At 38.6% G+C, this 15,453-nt stretch overlaps 1 protein-coding gene across 1 annotated transcript in view; it reads left to right on the top strand.

Annotated features, from left to right (window-relative positions):
* Positions 1 to 15,453, top strand: part of acsl6 (acyl-CoA synthetase long chain family member 6) — a 138,164-nt gene that overhangs the window by 103,885 nt on the left and 18,826 nt on the right. The window contains exons 8-11 of the mRNA XM_034177985.1: positions 577 to 609; positions 5,232 to 5,283; positions 8,372 to 8,445; positions 8,601 to 8,678. Of these exons, the coding sequence (XP_034033876.1) occupies positions 577 to 609; positions 5,232 to 5,283; positions 8,372 to 8,445; positions 8,601 to 8,678 (237 nt within the window). The remainder of the gene's footprint in view (positions 1 to 576; positions 610 to 5,231; positions 5,284 to 8,371; positions 8,446 to 8,600; positions 8,679 to 15,453) is intronic.

Here is a 15,453-nt window from a genome sequence, read left to right as displayed (position 1 = left end):
CCACATGTACAAAGGTACACAGGTGTAAAAACAAACAAGGACTATATCGGGCGGGACATTCCAATCAGCACAAGACGTTATAGGGCAGGAGCTGGCAGTCAAACAGCATCCTGACTTATTGTTTTCTGTGGCTAACAGCTCCTTTAAAGTATGCAAACTATGCACACACAGCTCTTCTTGCTGTCCATGTGTCTTCACAGAAACACAAACCATCTTTGCAAAATGTGTTTGTACTCAACAAAACATCACTAAACCTACAAATCCAGAGTGACATCTTTAAACTTTCTGTTTTCTTTTATTCTAAAACACATTCACTTAAAATTTTGCATACATTTTAAATTTAAATTACATTTTAAATTTTGTAAACAATGATAACTGAACACAGTTTATGGCCATACTGTCCTACGATATGTCATTTTTGATTCTTTAAATTCACCGATTGAAATATTAATTGCACACACACACACACACTAAAACCAATGTAATGTCTCTAATGAATTGATTGCGATGTCATTATTGCATGTAAAGGGTCAAATTACCTCCTAATACAACTGTGCCTGTTGTTTTTCCTTGCAGGCTCTGGGCAGAGAGCACTACAGAAAACCTATAGTAAGTACTGATTTCATCTGGAGGATTTATTGTTATGAGTCTTTCACTTTAGGATCGGTTCACTTTTTTACAACCCTATATTAAAACATTGTTCTTCATCAGGCCTGTGAGTTCTGTACTCACCTTTGATGATTGTTTCATTTTGACAGATCTGTGGTTTATATGTGAAAACGTTTTTTTAATGGCCCCATTCGTCGATTACTGCTACCAAAGTTTATGAAATACACCAAAACATTCTACTGTCATTATTTTGAATCATTTTTAATATATCAGAAGACAAAATTATTAAAAAAAAAATGTATCAGTCCTTCTAAAGTCAAGTCTGGGAGCATGCTGATGCTACGCTTTGCCAAATCCACAATACCATGGAACCTCTTTGGGTCCTGGATGAGAACCACCCAGGCAGACAACAGATCCATTCCCACATCTCTAAAATAACCATCGATCTGCCACAGCCGAGTGAAATGTAGACATCCCCTTGGCCTTCTCCAGCTGTTGGGGTCCTTAACACGCAGGCATCTACATGGTGGATTGTGCACAGAGAGATGGGCAACATGGCCAAATGCCATAGCTAACGCTCTCTCACAATGCAAGTGATACTCCTTATTTTAGTCTCTTTTAGTAACCACTCATTTGAAACAAAGTCATTCCAGCGTTACCCAAGGATCCTCCAGACAGACCTAGTAGCATCCAAGTCTAACAACCATACATCAAGACACAGGCACCAGCAAGGTTGGGTAGGATTACTTTGAAAGAATACATGTGGATTACATGTATGTACATACATTTGGGTTACTTGTAATCTGATTACTTTTGGATTACATTTCAAAGTAATCCTACCCAACCCTGGGCACCAGGACCCTGAAGGCTTGGACCTTCATTTGTCTGCAAAGATATTAGCATCACCAAACACCTGGGTCCAGCGACCTCATGACTGCACAAGCTCTTCCCAAACGCCTCTTGATATTAAAGGTTGAGAACCCAGAAACATGTATGTCACTGCCAAGATAAATGAATGCCAACTTGTCAGTTACTTTTAATAACAGAAAAATAATCTTTTTTTAATAACACTGGATAAAAATAACAGAATTACAGAAAAAAATGAAGCTGGCTTGACTGCTTTATACTGTATATTCCAGAAAACAGTATCATTAATGACATCAATATTTAAAAAAAAATAGTAACTCAGCACACACTAAGAAATCAAACTCTACATTTACTGAATCTAGTTATGTCAAATGGTCGCACAAAATTCGGTTGCTTAAATGAAAAATGAAATGTACAGTTACTTGCATTAATGCATCATAGATTACATAAATATACTAGCATTTCAGTTCCTAAAATGTAGAGGTGCGCGATACCAGGAATTTTGGTATTGATCCGATACCACGTAAATACAGGCCCAGCATCGCCGATATCGATACCGATACTTTTTCATATTTAAACTTCATAGATCCAAAGGATCCAAAATACCTAGGATAGAATTTCGCCAAACATTGTACGTGACAACAAAATATTATCACAATCAACATTTTTGTTTAAAAAAAAATCACTCAACACAGCTTAAAACAAAATCTCCTGAGGGAGAAGGCTGACAAACCACAATACAAGGGTGCGCTGCTCCGTGTTGTGTGATGCAGCGCTGCTGTTACAGAGAGTAGACTTTGATGAATCTACGTGCGCAGCAGTTAGTGCATGCAGGACAGAAAAAAAGCACGAGTATCGATCTTTTTACACGAGGATTGTTCAATATCAATACCAGCGTTGGTATCGATATTAGGATCGATCCGCCCACCTCTACTACAATGTAATACTTCAGTTAACAAGGACAGCGTGCTTCTTCCATCTGATGTTACTTCTCAGCATACATCTTGTCTGGGTTTTGAGTTTTTGTCTTTTTTTTTTTTTGTCTGTTCTTGGTCTGTTAACCACAGTTCAAATATTTTAGAACACACACAGTGATGACGTGGCTGTTTATAAAATCATCATTACTTATGTCAGGAAATCAAGCAAAATTTTATGTGGACAAAAATGAATCCACGTAACTTCAACACTGCAAAAATATCTAAGAAAGTAAAAAAAGACTTGTTTAAAGAAAATTTGACTTAATTTATGTCTAAATAGAAAAATAACCTTGTAACCATCTTTTACATAAAAAATGTCTTATTTTGATAAAATGTATCTTACTTGTTCTTAAGTTTTTCCAGCTATAACCAGTAACAAAGAATGGCAATGGATTTCAAATCATCCAAGCAAAGGAACAAGATTGTTTTCCTTCTTTTAAGACAGAGGCTAATCTTAAAATAAGAATTCTGTCTAGTTTTAAAGCACATTTTGATTATTCAGTGCCTAGACATTTTGCTAGTTTTGAGAATTCTAACCAAGTAAATTTCCTTTCCCCGTTGGCTTTTTTTTTTATTTTTTATACAAGACAGTTTTGCTAGATTTCAGATTATTTGTCTTATTTTGAGAGGGACAGATTTTGCAGTGAAACTCCATTTTCCACACCACTGTGCCAACATCCATGACAGTTAAAAATCAAAAATGTCAGCTAGAAATACAAAATATTTTGAATTTGAATTTATTAGGCACACATATGCTTAACAAAACACAAACAAACAAAAGAAAAGAAAGAAAAAAAAAAAACAATGTACGTTTTGCTTGACTTCATTATAAACCGAGATCATTAAATCTGGCATGAGTGGTTGCATTTGGGTCCCTTTTGAGGAAGTCGTCATTTTTGCTGCGTTCACATGTTGATTTCAGGAAATTCGCCATTCCAGTTGTTAGAGCAGAACTGCTGTCAACTGCAGCAGCAGAGTGTAAAATCTGACGCAGGGTGCATTAACTCTGCCGTGCTAATTACACGGGTGATAATTCAAAAGATGCAACTGTGCTTTGGGGTTTTGCACAATGTAAATACAGGAAGCTCTTGCTCTCATTGTTACTTCACAAATCACCATCTCTGTGATGTTATGTCTCAATTTGTCTGTTTCACACAAGTCATTCCTGTAGATCTTGAAGATAAATCAGCATCCGGTTTGCTCTTGCAGAGTTGAAGGCCTTTGATGGCACGTTCCTTCACAGTGTGCGGGTGGGTGCTGCTTTCACAACTCACGGTGGAGCAGTTTTCTGTTGTCGTCTCTTTGAAACTAATGGGACATCTGGCTTTACTGGCCATGAAAACGCAACCATGCCATTTGTGTCAACATAAATCATTCTCTATTCTGCAGCTGTGCATGTTTGTGCAACCTGATGCTGAGGAAAATTATGTTTGTTCAACTGTACAATAGAGGTGGGCGATACCAGGAATTTTGGTATTGATCCAATACCAAGTAAATACAGGCCCAGTATCGCCAATATCAATACTGATACTGATACTTTTTCATATTTAAGCTTCATAGATCCAAAGGATCCAAAAGACCTAGGATAGAATTTCGCCAAACATTGTATGTGACAACAAAATACTTTATTATCACAATCAACATTTTTGTTTAAAAAATATCACTCAACACAACTTAAAACAAAATCTCCTGAGGGAGAGGGCTGACAAACCACAATACAAGGATGCGCTGCTCCGTGTTGTGTGACACAGCTCAGCGCTGCTCTTACAGACAGACAGTAGACTTTGATGAATCTGCGTGTGCAGCAGTCAGTGCGTGCGGGAGAGAAAAAAAGCTTGAGTATCGATCTTTTTACACGAGGATCGTTCAATATCAATACCAGCGTTGGTATTGATATTATCGATATTAGGATCGATCCGCCCATCTCTACTGTACAACTCCTCACTCTGGGGGGGCGGGGGGGAGTAACAGGAAGGCAGAGGTCGGGAATGAGAGGACTAGTCGTAGCCAGTAAACCAGTATTGATCATTATTATCACTTTACCGGTGCGTTGCTAGGCCGGTATCGTAGATTTACGTCGACAGTATCTGGCTATACCCGCCCGCTGTGTGTAAACAAATGATGTCATAGCGCGCGCGCAGCCCAAGAACTGTCCAGAGAGGGGGAAAAAAAAACTGTCCTCAGAGGAAAAGATTAAAAGGCGAGAAGTGTGTTTTGGTCCCAATATGGATATTCCGGATGATTTTCTCATGGATAGGTCAACAATGAATAGCAACTAAAGCACCCAGCTTGATGAGGGCGCACTGCTGAATTTCAACAGCAGCGCGCGCGCCAGGCGGCAGAAGTTAAGTGAGCCAACTTTTTATGTACGCGTTACATGTTGTGTATCTCAGTAAAAAGTGATAATAATGCAAATAACATGCTGTTGTCGTGCGGCATGCATTTTCTGCATCCCTCCGTTCACTGCCAGTCGCCCGCAATGACAGCTATTCGCCCTCGTCTAACTCGGCGAATAGCTGTCATTTTAGGTGACTAGGCGTGAACGTCGGGCCTCTGAAAATGCATACCGCCCTCCAAAAGCATGTTATTGTATTAGTATGTCTGGTATTTAGATTGCAAACTGTTTTTCGTGTTTCCATTCACTTTTGATACTCTGTGTGCTTCTTACCCTGTGTGCTGCAATACAATGCTGCTGGAAGCTCAATTTCCCTGAGGTATTCTTCCCAAGGGATCAATAAAGTTGTTTTTAATCTAATGTTTTGTTTTTTTCCTCCACAGCCACCAGCACCAGAAGACCTGTCGATTGTATGCTTCACCAGTGGAACTACAGGTATTAACAGTTTACCACCTCATTTTGGCACAAAGAAAGTCACACTTAAGTCGCCTGTGGCAAACACTGTTGCTAGTATGTTGTTATTCCTGTTCATACATGAATACTTGTGATGCTTGAAAACACCTCATGAGGGACACAACAAAGCAGGCCCGGTTAATTTAACTGGTACATGTTTTTGGTAAACGAAAAGAACTGCAACTGTTTTATGGGTGTGTTTACCTCAGTGACGGCAGCAGAGCAGCGACAGAAAGTCAGGTCATCTAAGGACACACTCATGTCTGTTTACCCATGACTCCAGCTGTGCCACATGAAAACAATCTTATGTTCAGAGCCCACAAATCTGTTGGAAAGGCTGCCACCTGGTGGTTTCGTTTTCCACATTTGCATTTCTTGAGAACTCCATCATGTTGACACGTCCTCTTTTGAACCCGAACAACACTGTTCAGTGCCAAGTGAGTCAGATGAGACACGCCTGTAAAAAGGGAAGACTTTCTTTAAGTGCCCGCTTTTAAAGTAAACCACATGTCCAGATGAAACCAGCAGAATAATCTTCTGACACAGCAGTTAATAAGAATTCAGAGTGGAGAAGGATTTTCTTTCATCAAAACAGATTAAATCAAGGCTTGCATCTCAGTTGTACCTTCTGGCAATTTGAAGCTGAACTTTCAGGTCTTTTTTTAGTTGTTTTTTTTTTTAAAAGAAAATCCTCCTCTATACCACTTCATCATGAAGCTGTAGAACTGGGGATACAAATTTAACAATTTCTCCAATCACAGCCACATAAGCCTAGAACTTCTGGGTTGTCTGGGTGTCTTGGTGGCTTTCCTCACTCTTCTCCTTCTTGCATAGTCACTTAGTTTTTGAGAACTGAGTGCACTGAAAAAATGATACTTTGGATCAACTTTAAAAATTGATGTAATTTGTTAAAGCTAATTTTTTTAGTTTTTCACAATGTATATTTATGATTTGTGATGTAAACTGGAAACCACAATTTCCATTGGACCGATGTAAATAAATACTTTGAAGTGCACTGATGTTTCACTTTTTTCAGTGTGGGAGATGATGGTCTAGTGGTTAAGTGTTGGGCTTAAGACCAGAGGATCTTTGGTTCGAATCCCAGCCTTACCACAAAATCACTAAGGGCCCCTGGGCAAGGTCATTAATTCCCTAATTGTTCCCGGTGTGTCGTGAGCGCCTTGCATGGCAGCACTGGGGTGAATGTGAGGCATTATTGTAAAGCGCTTTGAGTGTCTAATGCAAATGGAAAAGCGCTATATAAAATGCAGCCTATTTTAGTACATTTAAAATGTCGACTCCATGCAGATTTACCATAGAGTGCCATACTGTTTGTATTTCTTCATAGTTGATGTAAATAAAGTCCAAGACATATTCATTGTCAGCTTTACCATCAGAGAGCCTCATCCACAACTACCACAAAAGACTCCTTGTCATTGCTGTCATTGATGTTAAAGGGGCCAATACATGGTATTAAGAACGGGGGTATGTAAATTTTTGATCAGGGTCATTTGGGTAGTTCCTGTTGTCATTATGATTTAAAAAGGGTAAACACAGTTGTTTGGCAATAAATGACTTCACCAACCACTAACCATGAGTGAGAAAAAAGTTTTTGTGTTGTCATTCATACTCTGAAAAATGGCCAAAAAGAAAATTCTGCTGGGGTATGTAAACGTTTGAGCTCACATATATGTGTTGGTCCTGCAGTAGACTGCCGTCCAGTCCAGGGTGTACCCCGTCTCTTGTCCAGTGACTGCTGCGATAGGCTCGAGCTCCCCAGTGAGCATTAATTGGAATAAGTGAGGATGTAGAAAATGAGGGAAGGAATTACTTGTGATCCAAAGTGACTAGTTGGCTCATCTGGGGGAGGCTGGTGCAACATTTGGTGGGTTTGCATCCTCCAAATTGTGCAAATATGAAATATAAGTAGTGAATTGAATATATGCTTAATGGAAACACGTATATTTCAAAAATATTCTCAAGTAAAGATAAAGATAAACTTTATTGATCTCACAGACGAGAAATTCACAAGGTCGGTGCAAGTAGAGGAAAATGCTCATCAAACAGCGTGTGCAAGGATAAGCAATAATAATAATACTTGTGACAGTACAAGACATAAAATATAAGGTAGAAATAGAATATGTATGTGTGTGTATATATATATACACATGCATATCACACATACAAGTATCACAAAAAAAGTTTTTATGCTCACATGAGGTAATTTTTCAGGTGATTTGGTGGAATGGAAACACTTTTTATGCTACTACAGGTCACATGATGTACAGAAAGTGTCACATAGCTTATAAAATATGCAACACGGTGCTTGTAGATGGAGTGGAGTCGGAGAGCTTGTTAAACTATCAGAGATGACATCACAATCTTGGATTAAAAAAATGATATTGCAATATTTTGCTGGACGTAACATTCCGTTGGTTACACTTTTCTCAAGAGCCTCGCTTGAATGGCAGTCATCATGAGCAGGCACATTCCATCTCTTCATGGAAACGCTGCCATTTTGTTATAATGTTTTGTTGACATTCTGAAAATATGGTTTAACCTTTACACTAATCTGGAATGGAAACCCGGCGAGAGACATGTGGCTTCTGCACAAACTGGTGCCTAACTCTGAATTACCGTTTTGCTGCCTGTCCTTTTTTAAATGGTCTAATCCAGTCCATCCCAATCGGACTTTCTGTGAATTTGTTTTTTTACTTGGAGCTTTACATCACAGAAGTCAAACATAGTTGACCAACTGTGTCCATGACTGTTTAAACATGAATAAACCCTTAATGTCAAACTCACCTGAGAGATGGATTAAAATTACTTTTTTCCTTGCCCTCCCCCACTTTTGTGATCTTCTTGCCAAGCACATGTACTCAGTTGTTACTCCGGTTGGCCCTCGTCTGCCTCTGGCGTGATGTGGGTGTAGGAAATTCTGACAAACTGAGCATGTGATTTCTTGTCTGATTCCTGTTATGTCCCCTTGAACCACCAGCTCATCCACTGGCATCTGAGGGGGCATTTAATTAATTTGATTCTGGCACTAATTTTCAGTCTTTGTACACAGGAAACCCAAAGGGAGTGATGCTCACTCACGGGAATGTGGTGGCGGATTTCTCAGGTTTCCTCAAAGTGACAGACGTAAGTGGCGATTTCCCTCAGTGTCGGAAAATCTTTAATTATCACTGATCTGAAGCCTCCTGATGTTGTTACGACTCACCACACTAGATTTATTATGATGGTGGGGGCTTTTTTCCTCTCTATTTTTATTGGGTTGTTCTTTTTGTCTCCTGCAGAAAGTAATTTTCCCAAACCAGGATGATTGCCTCATTTCCTTCCTGCCCCTGGCTCACATGTTTGAGAGACTCATCGAGGTACGTCACATGTTTGTGAGTTTCATAGAGGGAGAAATGAAAAAGTGCAAGGGCGGAGGAAGGAAGCAAGGTCTGATAAGGGCAGGTGTTTGACATTAATGTGTGTGGAGAAGAAATTAAGAGAAATACAGAGTGGGTGTGGATGGAGGGCAATATATATGTCATTCATGCATTTTTAACATATTTACAGTTATATTATGTACTTACATTGAACTTACTAAATAAAATCTTGCACGCACACATACACAGGTGCCACTTCGCTTTTAATAGTAAAAGTAAGTCCCTTCGGCTGCTCCCTTGTTTGCACTTGGGGTCACCACAGCAAATCCAAGGTGGATCTGCATGTTGAATTGGCACAAGTTTTACACCGGATGCCCTTCCTGACGCAACTCCACATTACATGGAGAAATGTGGCAGGGGTGGGATTTGAACCCGGAACCTTCTGAACTGAAACCAAGCGCATTAACCACTTGGCCACCACCCCTGCAGAATGGCATGTGAGTCCAGAATGTAATTATCAATGTCCATTGTTCAGTGTTATTCGCTCATATCCGTAGTTTCTCCAAAAATATTAGTCCTTATCAACATTCCGTTTTGGCAGCATTCATACCTGACCCAAAATACATAAGCGTACCAAACAGCAAATGTCAGCTCTCCCCATTTTGTCCATGATCAAAGTTATGCACATGCACGCACGCATACATGTACACAGATGCCACTTTGCTTTTAATATATTGTGGCGAGCTGCACAGAAGAATGAAAACCAAGCCAGAGCTGTTTTCTTTTCTGCATTCTGTCCCAAGCAGTGTTTTTATTTGTACACACCCACAAACAGAGACAATGGCAGAAGACAATCGCAATGCACTTCTGACCTCATGGTAATGGAAACATGACACTTAACTAAACTGACTAAACCACTGAACTACAAACAATATAATCAGTAACACTAACACTAACAACACTGTTAACTAACATGAACCACAATAACAATATAAAACTCTGAACTCCCATGGTGTATAGCAGCACAATGCCCATTGTTCACGGCTGTTAGCTAATATTCCTAACTTCTCCAAAAATATTAGTGCTATCAACTTAACATTTTCGCAGCGGTCATCCTTGACCCAAATTCATAGGCATACCAAACAGCAAATGTCAGTTTTCCCTGTTTCTTTGTGATTGAAGCCATACACACACACACACACACACAGAGGCCACTTGGTTATTATAACACAATTGTGTGTTGAAAGCCATGAACCTTAAAAGTCATGCCCCCACCCAGGATTGAACTGAGGAGCCCTCATACATCACTCAAATGTCTAACCACTCTTCCACCTTTGCTCCATTGTCGACATCGTAGCAGCATTACTGGGACTCTACAGAATAACATTGTGGCCGCATTAAACCTCAACAAAAATACAATGCTGCTTTTACGTAATGTGTTTGCTGAATAAGTATTTGGACATTGACAAAAAAAAAAATTGGGCAGTTTTTTCTTTGCATACCAACACAATGACATCAAATCATGACAGTCCAGATGAACTTGAAGTGTCAACATTCACTTTAATTCAAGGTCAAATCTGGGAACATGTGCTGGTGCTGTGCAATAATGAATTTATAGTTTTGATTTGCAAAGATAAAAAGTAATAACTGTTATATTTAAATTAACTAAGGGAAATGAAATAGTATTATAATAATAGTATTGATAAGGATGCTGGATAAGTATTAATGAAAGGCTTATGCACTCAAAAAATGGCTCTTTGGATGAACTCAGTTCAGTTATGTGCAGGATTTCCATGTAAAATATATGTAGCCCCCAACTCAAATAAAACCCATCCATGCAAGATAATGTAATTTAAGATAAGATAAGAAAAGCCTTTATTCATCCCTCAATGGGGAAATTTCAGTGTCACATTGCAGCGTAGAACAGTAGGAGTAGACAGAAGGGCATGCAATAAAACTAACAAACATCTTTAAAACAAGAACTAAAAAAAGCACTGAGTGCCGGGTAAAGCTGAGGCTACCATTGTTCAATTCAATGCTGCACTGCCGGGATGATATACACTGTCGGGGTGTGAGAGTGATCAGGTAAAATTACTTCAGCGTGAAATGTACGACAAGTTACTCTGATATTTACAATATGGGCAGGTCAAAATATAAGTAATATATATATATGTAATATGTAGTGTAATATATGTAAAGTGACTTGAGTGCACCAAAAGTTAAATTATTGCACTAATAAATACAGCAGCTAGTGACATGATTATTGTCCTGGTTGCTATGGTTACCACAGTACTAGCATTGATCATTGTACAGTCTGACAACAGCCGGGAGAAACGATCTGCGGAATCTGCGGATTCCTGTTATGTCCTGTTATGTTATGTTAATTGAGTTGGGACTACATAAATTATATTTATTAGATGGAATCCATTCCAATGAGTTTTTTGAGTGTATAGGGGTGGGAAATAAACAACTTCTATATGTCTCACTCCTTTTCGAATATGGAAAGTGTTTGACCATTTCTTTTACTTTATGCTTTTCATTTTCTGTGAATATTTTTCACCAATGTTCATTTGTTTGTAAGAGTTTATTTTATTTTTAACTAAACTTCAATCAATCGAGCAATGAAAGTTAATGACCATACAATAATAATATGAGTGATGGAAGGCACCAGAATACCCATGACAACTCAAAAGAAGTTACAGGCTTCTACAGCTAGGATGGAGAAACTGCGCAGCTTTTGTTTGTTGCACAATCATAGTGGAGGGAAAAGCGAATCATTTTCACAAGAAAACATCAGTTCTCATTTAGAACCTCCCATTTGCCCTGTGTCACACTGTAGCTGAACTTTCACATCTTCTTTTTAAGAAAACCCTGTCTGTCTGACTCCACCATGAATATCTAAAACTGATTATACATTAGGAAAAAAGTTGCACTGTGCACAGTTCCTACAAACACAATCACCACAAGCCCATAACTCCTTCTGTCACAAATGTCTTGGTGGCTTTACTCACTAGTCTCCTTCCTGCACGGTTATAGTGGAGCAGATAACTGTAACAATTGTTCATTTATGGAAACAAGCACCAAAATTGGCACACATAATCCTTAGACATTACTCTTTTGAAAAAAAACAATTGGCCACTTGAATTTTCAATAGGTAGAGGTCAATTGAAGAATTACACAGGGATCAAAATTAAAAGATAGGCAATCATATATTATAATAGCGAAGTGGCGTGTGTGGTGTGTGTGTCTTCTCACACGTGTGTATGGCCTCGATCATATAAAAACCGGGGAGAGCTGTCATTTGGCATGCTTATGTATTTTGGGTCAAGGATGAACACTGCAAAAACAAAGTTGATAGGACAAATATTTTTGGAGAAATGAGTCATTTTAGCTAACCAATAAACAATGGATGCTGACCTGAAATGCACTGTCGGAGTTTGGTGTTTTGAGGCTTTAAATGTTGTTATTGTGGTTTATGTTAGTTTAGCAGTGTTGTTAGTTTTATTGATTTATTGTGTAGCTCAATTGGTTGGTCGGTCTAGATAAGTCTCGTGTTGCTGTTACCAGGAGTGACTTAAGTTTCTTGTTGGTACCATGAGTGAAATGTTTAGTGGTTTCAATGTCTTCAGCCACTGTCTTTGTCAAATTAAAACCACCTGCTTACAGCAGCTGTGCGTGCGTGTGTGTGTTCGTGTGCGCGTGCGTGCTACTTCAATCAGGGGCAAACATAGCACAGCTGACATTTGCTGGTGTTTATGCCTATGTATTTAGGTTCAAGGATGAATGGCGCCAAAACAGAACACTGATAGGACTAATAGTTTTGGAGACGCTACGAATATTAGCTAACGTTGCTAATTACATTTTGGACTCTTATTGCTTTCCCAGCAGGGGGAGTAAATCATCTTTATATTAAAACAAAATGACAAAATAGAAGTCATAACAAAATAATAATAATAATAGTGTGTATATGAAAACAACCTAAACAATTTATAAATACATTAATACAATAAATTAACATTTAAAATTACATAAATAACAGGAAATAAAAGGGTTGAGTTCCTCTTCTAAAATTTGGTGAGGTGTAAGGTTCTAAAAACATTCTGGACTCATACACCATTCAAACTCATTGCTTAATTCATTACCACCCTTGAAAAATGTCAGCTACCTATTTTATAAACACTACCCAATCTAGAGCCCATGGATCCCCACAGGCAACACGCTAGTACCACATTATTTGTCTGATCACAAAGATTCCAAAAAGGTGTAGTTTGGACTATCTGTAACTGAATGCTATGAAGTTATGGGGTAAAAACAGCAAGAATGGTGACAAAGGTCAATTTCAGTTTGTACAGGTGTCAAAATTGAAAGTTGCTGTAATTTTTGCACAAGCACACAATCACATCTTGATTGTTTCATTGCAACTTCTTTGTGGCCAAGCACAGAGGAAAAATTCCCAAAATTGTGTTGCTACTGTCTATATTCTGGACTTGACTGTCAGTTATATGTGATCAGAAAGTTTTTTTTTTATTTCCTTTATATTTTCCTTTATATAGCACCAAATCACAACAGAGTTGCCTCAAGGCGCTGCACACAGCTAAGGTCAACCTTACCAACCCCCAGAGCAACAGTGGTAAGGAAAAACTCCCTCTGAGGAAGAAACCTCAAGCAGACCAGACTCAAAGGGGTGACCCTCTGCTTGGGCCATGCATTTTAAAAGGTTAAAGAAGTGACAGAGTTTGAGAATGTGCAAGTCAGATCAAAAAAGTAAACCATGTTAAATAAACTGGATTATTTACATTTGTCTCTTTAGATAACTGTCAACCAGTGGCTACAGTGCAATATCAAACAAGAACTGCAGTCCTGCATGAAAGCAGGATATGTCATCGCTGTGGTTAACGGCTCTACACCTACTTTCATTAGTACTGCTGTTGAAGTACAAATAAAAAGTTCTCAAGCCTTTGATCTGGATCACCTCCAAAATTTAATGGAGTCTTCCATGACCTAATATCTATCCGTGCTGAAAATTTCATGAAAATCCAGGCAGTAGTTTTGATGTAATTCTGCTAAAAGACAAACAGACAATTAAATAAACGCAGATGATTTCATTACATCCTTGAACGTAATGAAAAAGACTAAAAAAGAACATATAGAAACCCCAAGGGATTATTTCAGCACATTTTATATGCACTTCTGTACAAGTACTGCTGCCTGGAGGCCTGCACACACACACACACACACACACACACACACACACCCCTAAAGTGGTTCATTTTGAAGCCAGTGTTGATATACTGCTATTAACATTCAGTTGTGGTGAAGTATAGCTTCATGCCAGCGGATCTCATTGAGGTTTTCACACCACTGACAGTCAGTGCCTCAGAAGTCTGACAAATTGTCAATTAGTGGAGGATGTTTTTATCGAGGTGCCTTTAAGCCAAATTCTGTCAGTCAACAGCTCTCTGTGTCGCCTCGACACGCTTCTGTTTCTGGTATACAAATCTGCAACTGCATTTTTTTTTTTTAATTGAAAAATTAAATCCTCATTATTTCATGGCTTTAAAACCAAGCATTTACAATGTGTGCTGTCATTCAAACGGATCTGTGTGTCATGTGCACATGAATCATCAGCTCAGACAAACCTGGTTGCTAGCCTGCAGCAATCGTTGTTGACGGCATGAGCATCAGACACAGGAAACCACCTAACTTCCCCCAGCGAGCAGCCACATTACAGTGCAAACGCAGCCGTTCATCTCATACACACCACGCTCACGTATGATACAGGGGAGTCTTCTCCACCGTGTTCTCAGATTACTTCAAACTCAGGAAGGGGTGCTGCATTTTGGTTTGATTTAATGGGATTGAATGCACGTTTGCCTATGAGACTGCTTCATGGTATAAATTTAATCAGGTGCTGGAAACGTTCCTCAGAGAATTTCTGACCATATTGACTAAACCACCACCAGCCACACATCTAGTTTCAATTAAAATGTTTAAATTTAAACACATATACAGTGCTGAAACACTACATACTGTACATTTCCCCAAAGCACTACACACACGTAGGATTTAAACCATACTCCCCCTGAGCAAGCACAATGGCAACTGTGCTAAGTGGGGGAAAAAAACTCCCTCTGGTGTTTCTGGATTCCAGGAAGAAACCTTAAGCAGATCAGGCTTAACAGGGAAACCATCTGCTTTGGTTGTTCTAAAGTAAAACAAAACAAAGCACTACAAGGAATTGTCAAAGAAGCAAGGAAGGAATCAACCACATACATTTGAGCCCAGTGATCATGAGCAATGTACGGTGGCTGGGAAGTTCAAGTCAAAATTACAAAATTCTAAACACTTTTACAAACGCAAAACACTTTTACAAATGTTTAACCACTTTTACAAATTTTGCATTTGTAAAAGTGCTTTGTATTTGTAAAAGTGTTTAGAACTTTGTAATTTTAATGGCATTTCCCAGCAACCGTACCAATGACTTAAAAAATAATTAAAAAAATAACCAAGAAGTGAAGAATCCAAGTTAAGTGCACTACATTCAGCAAGTCAGTGTTTTCATTCTATCAGTTTTTTTTTCTTTTCTTTCTTTTTCCTTTTTTGACCACATGATTGGGCCCTAACTCATATAGCCTCCAGGTCTCAAACAACTCCCACATAGATGGCAATATTATTATTAGTTGTCATAGTAGTAGTAGTAGTTGGTTTTTATTAATCTCTGTTCTCAAATATATATATATATATATATATATATATATATATATATATATATATA

Source organism: Thalassophryne amazonica, chromosome 9, assembly GCF_902500255.1.
Source record: "Thalassophryne amazonica chromosome 9, fThaAma1.1, whole genome shotgun sequence".
Classification (NCBI taxonomy): domain Eukaryota; kingdom Metazoa; phylum Chordata; class Actinopteri; order Batrachoidiformes; family Batrachoididae; genus Thalassophryne; species Thalassophryne amazonica.
Note: the sequence above shows the minus strand (reverse complement) of the source record. Positions and strands in the feature narration are given on the sequence as shown.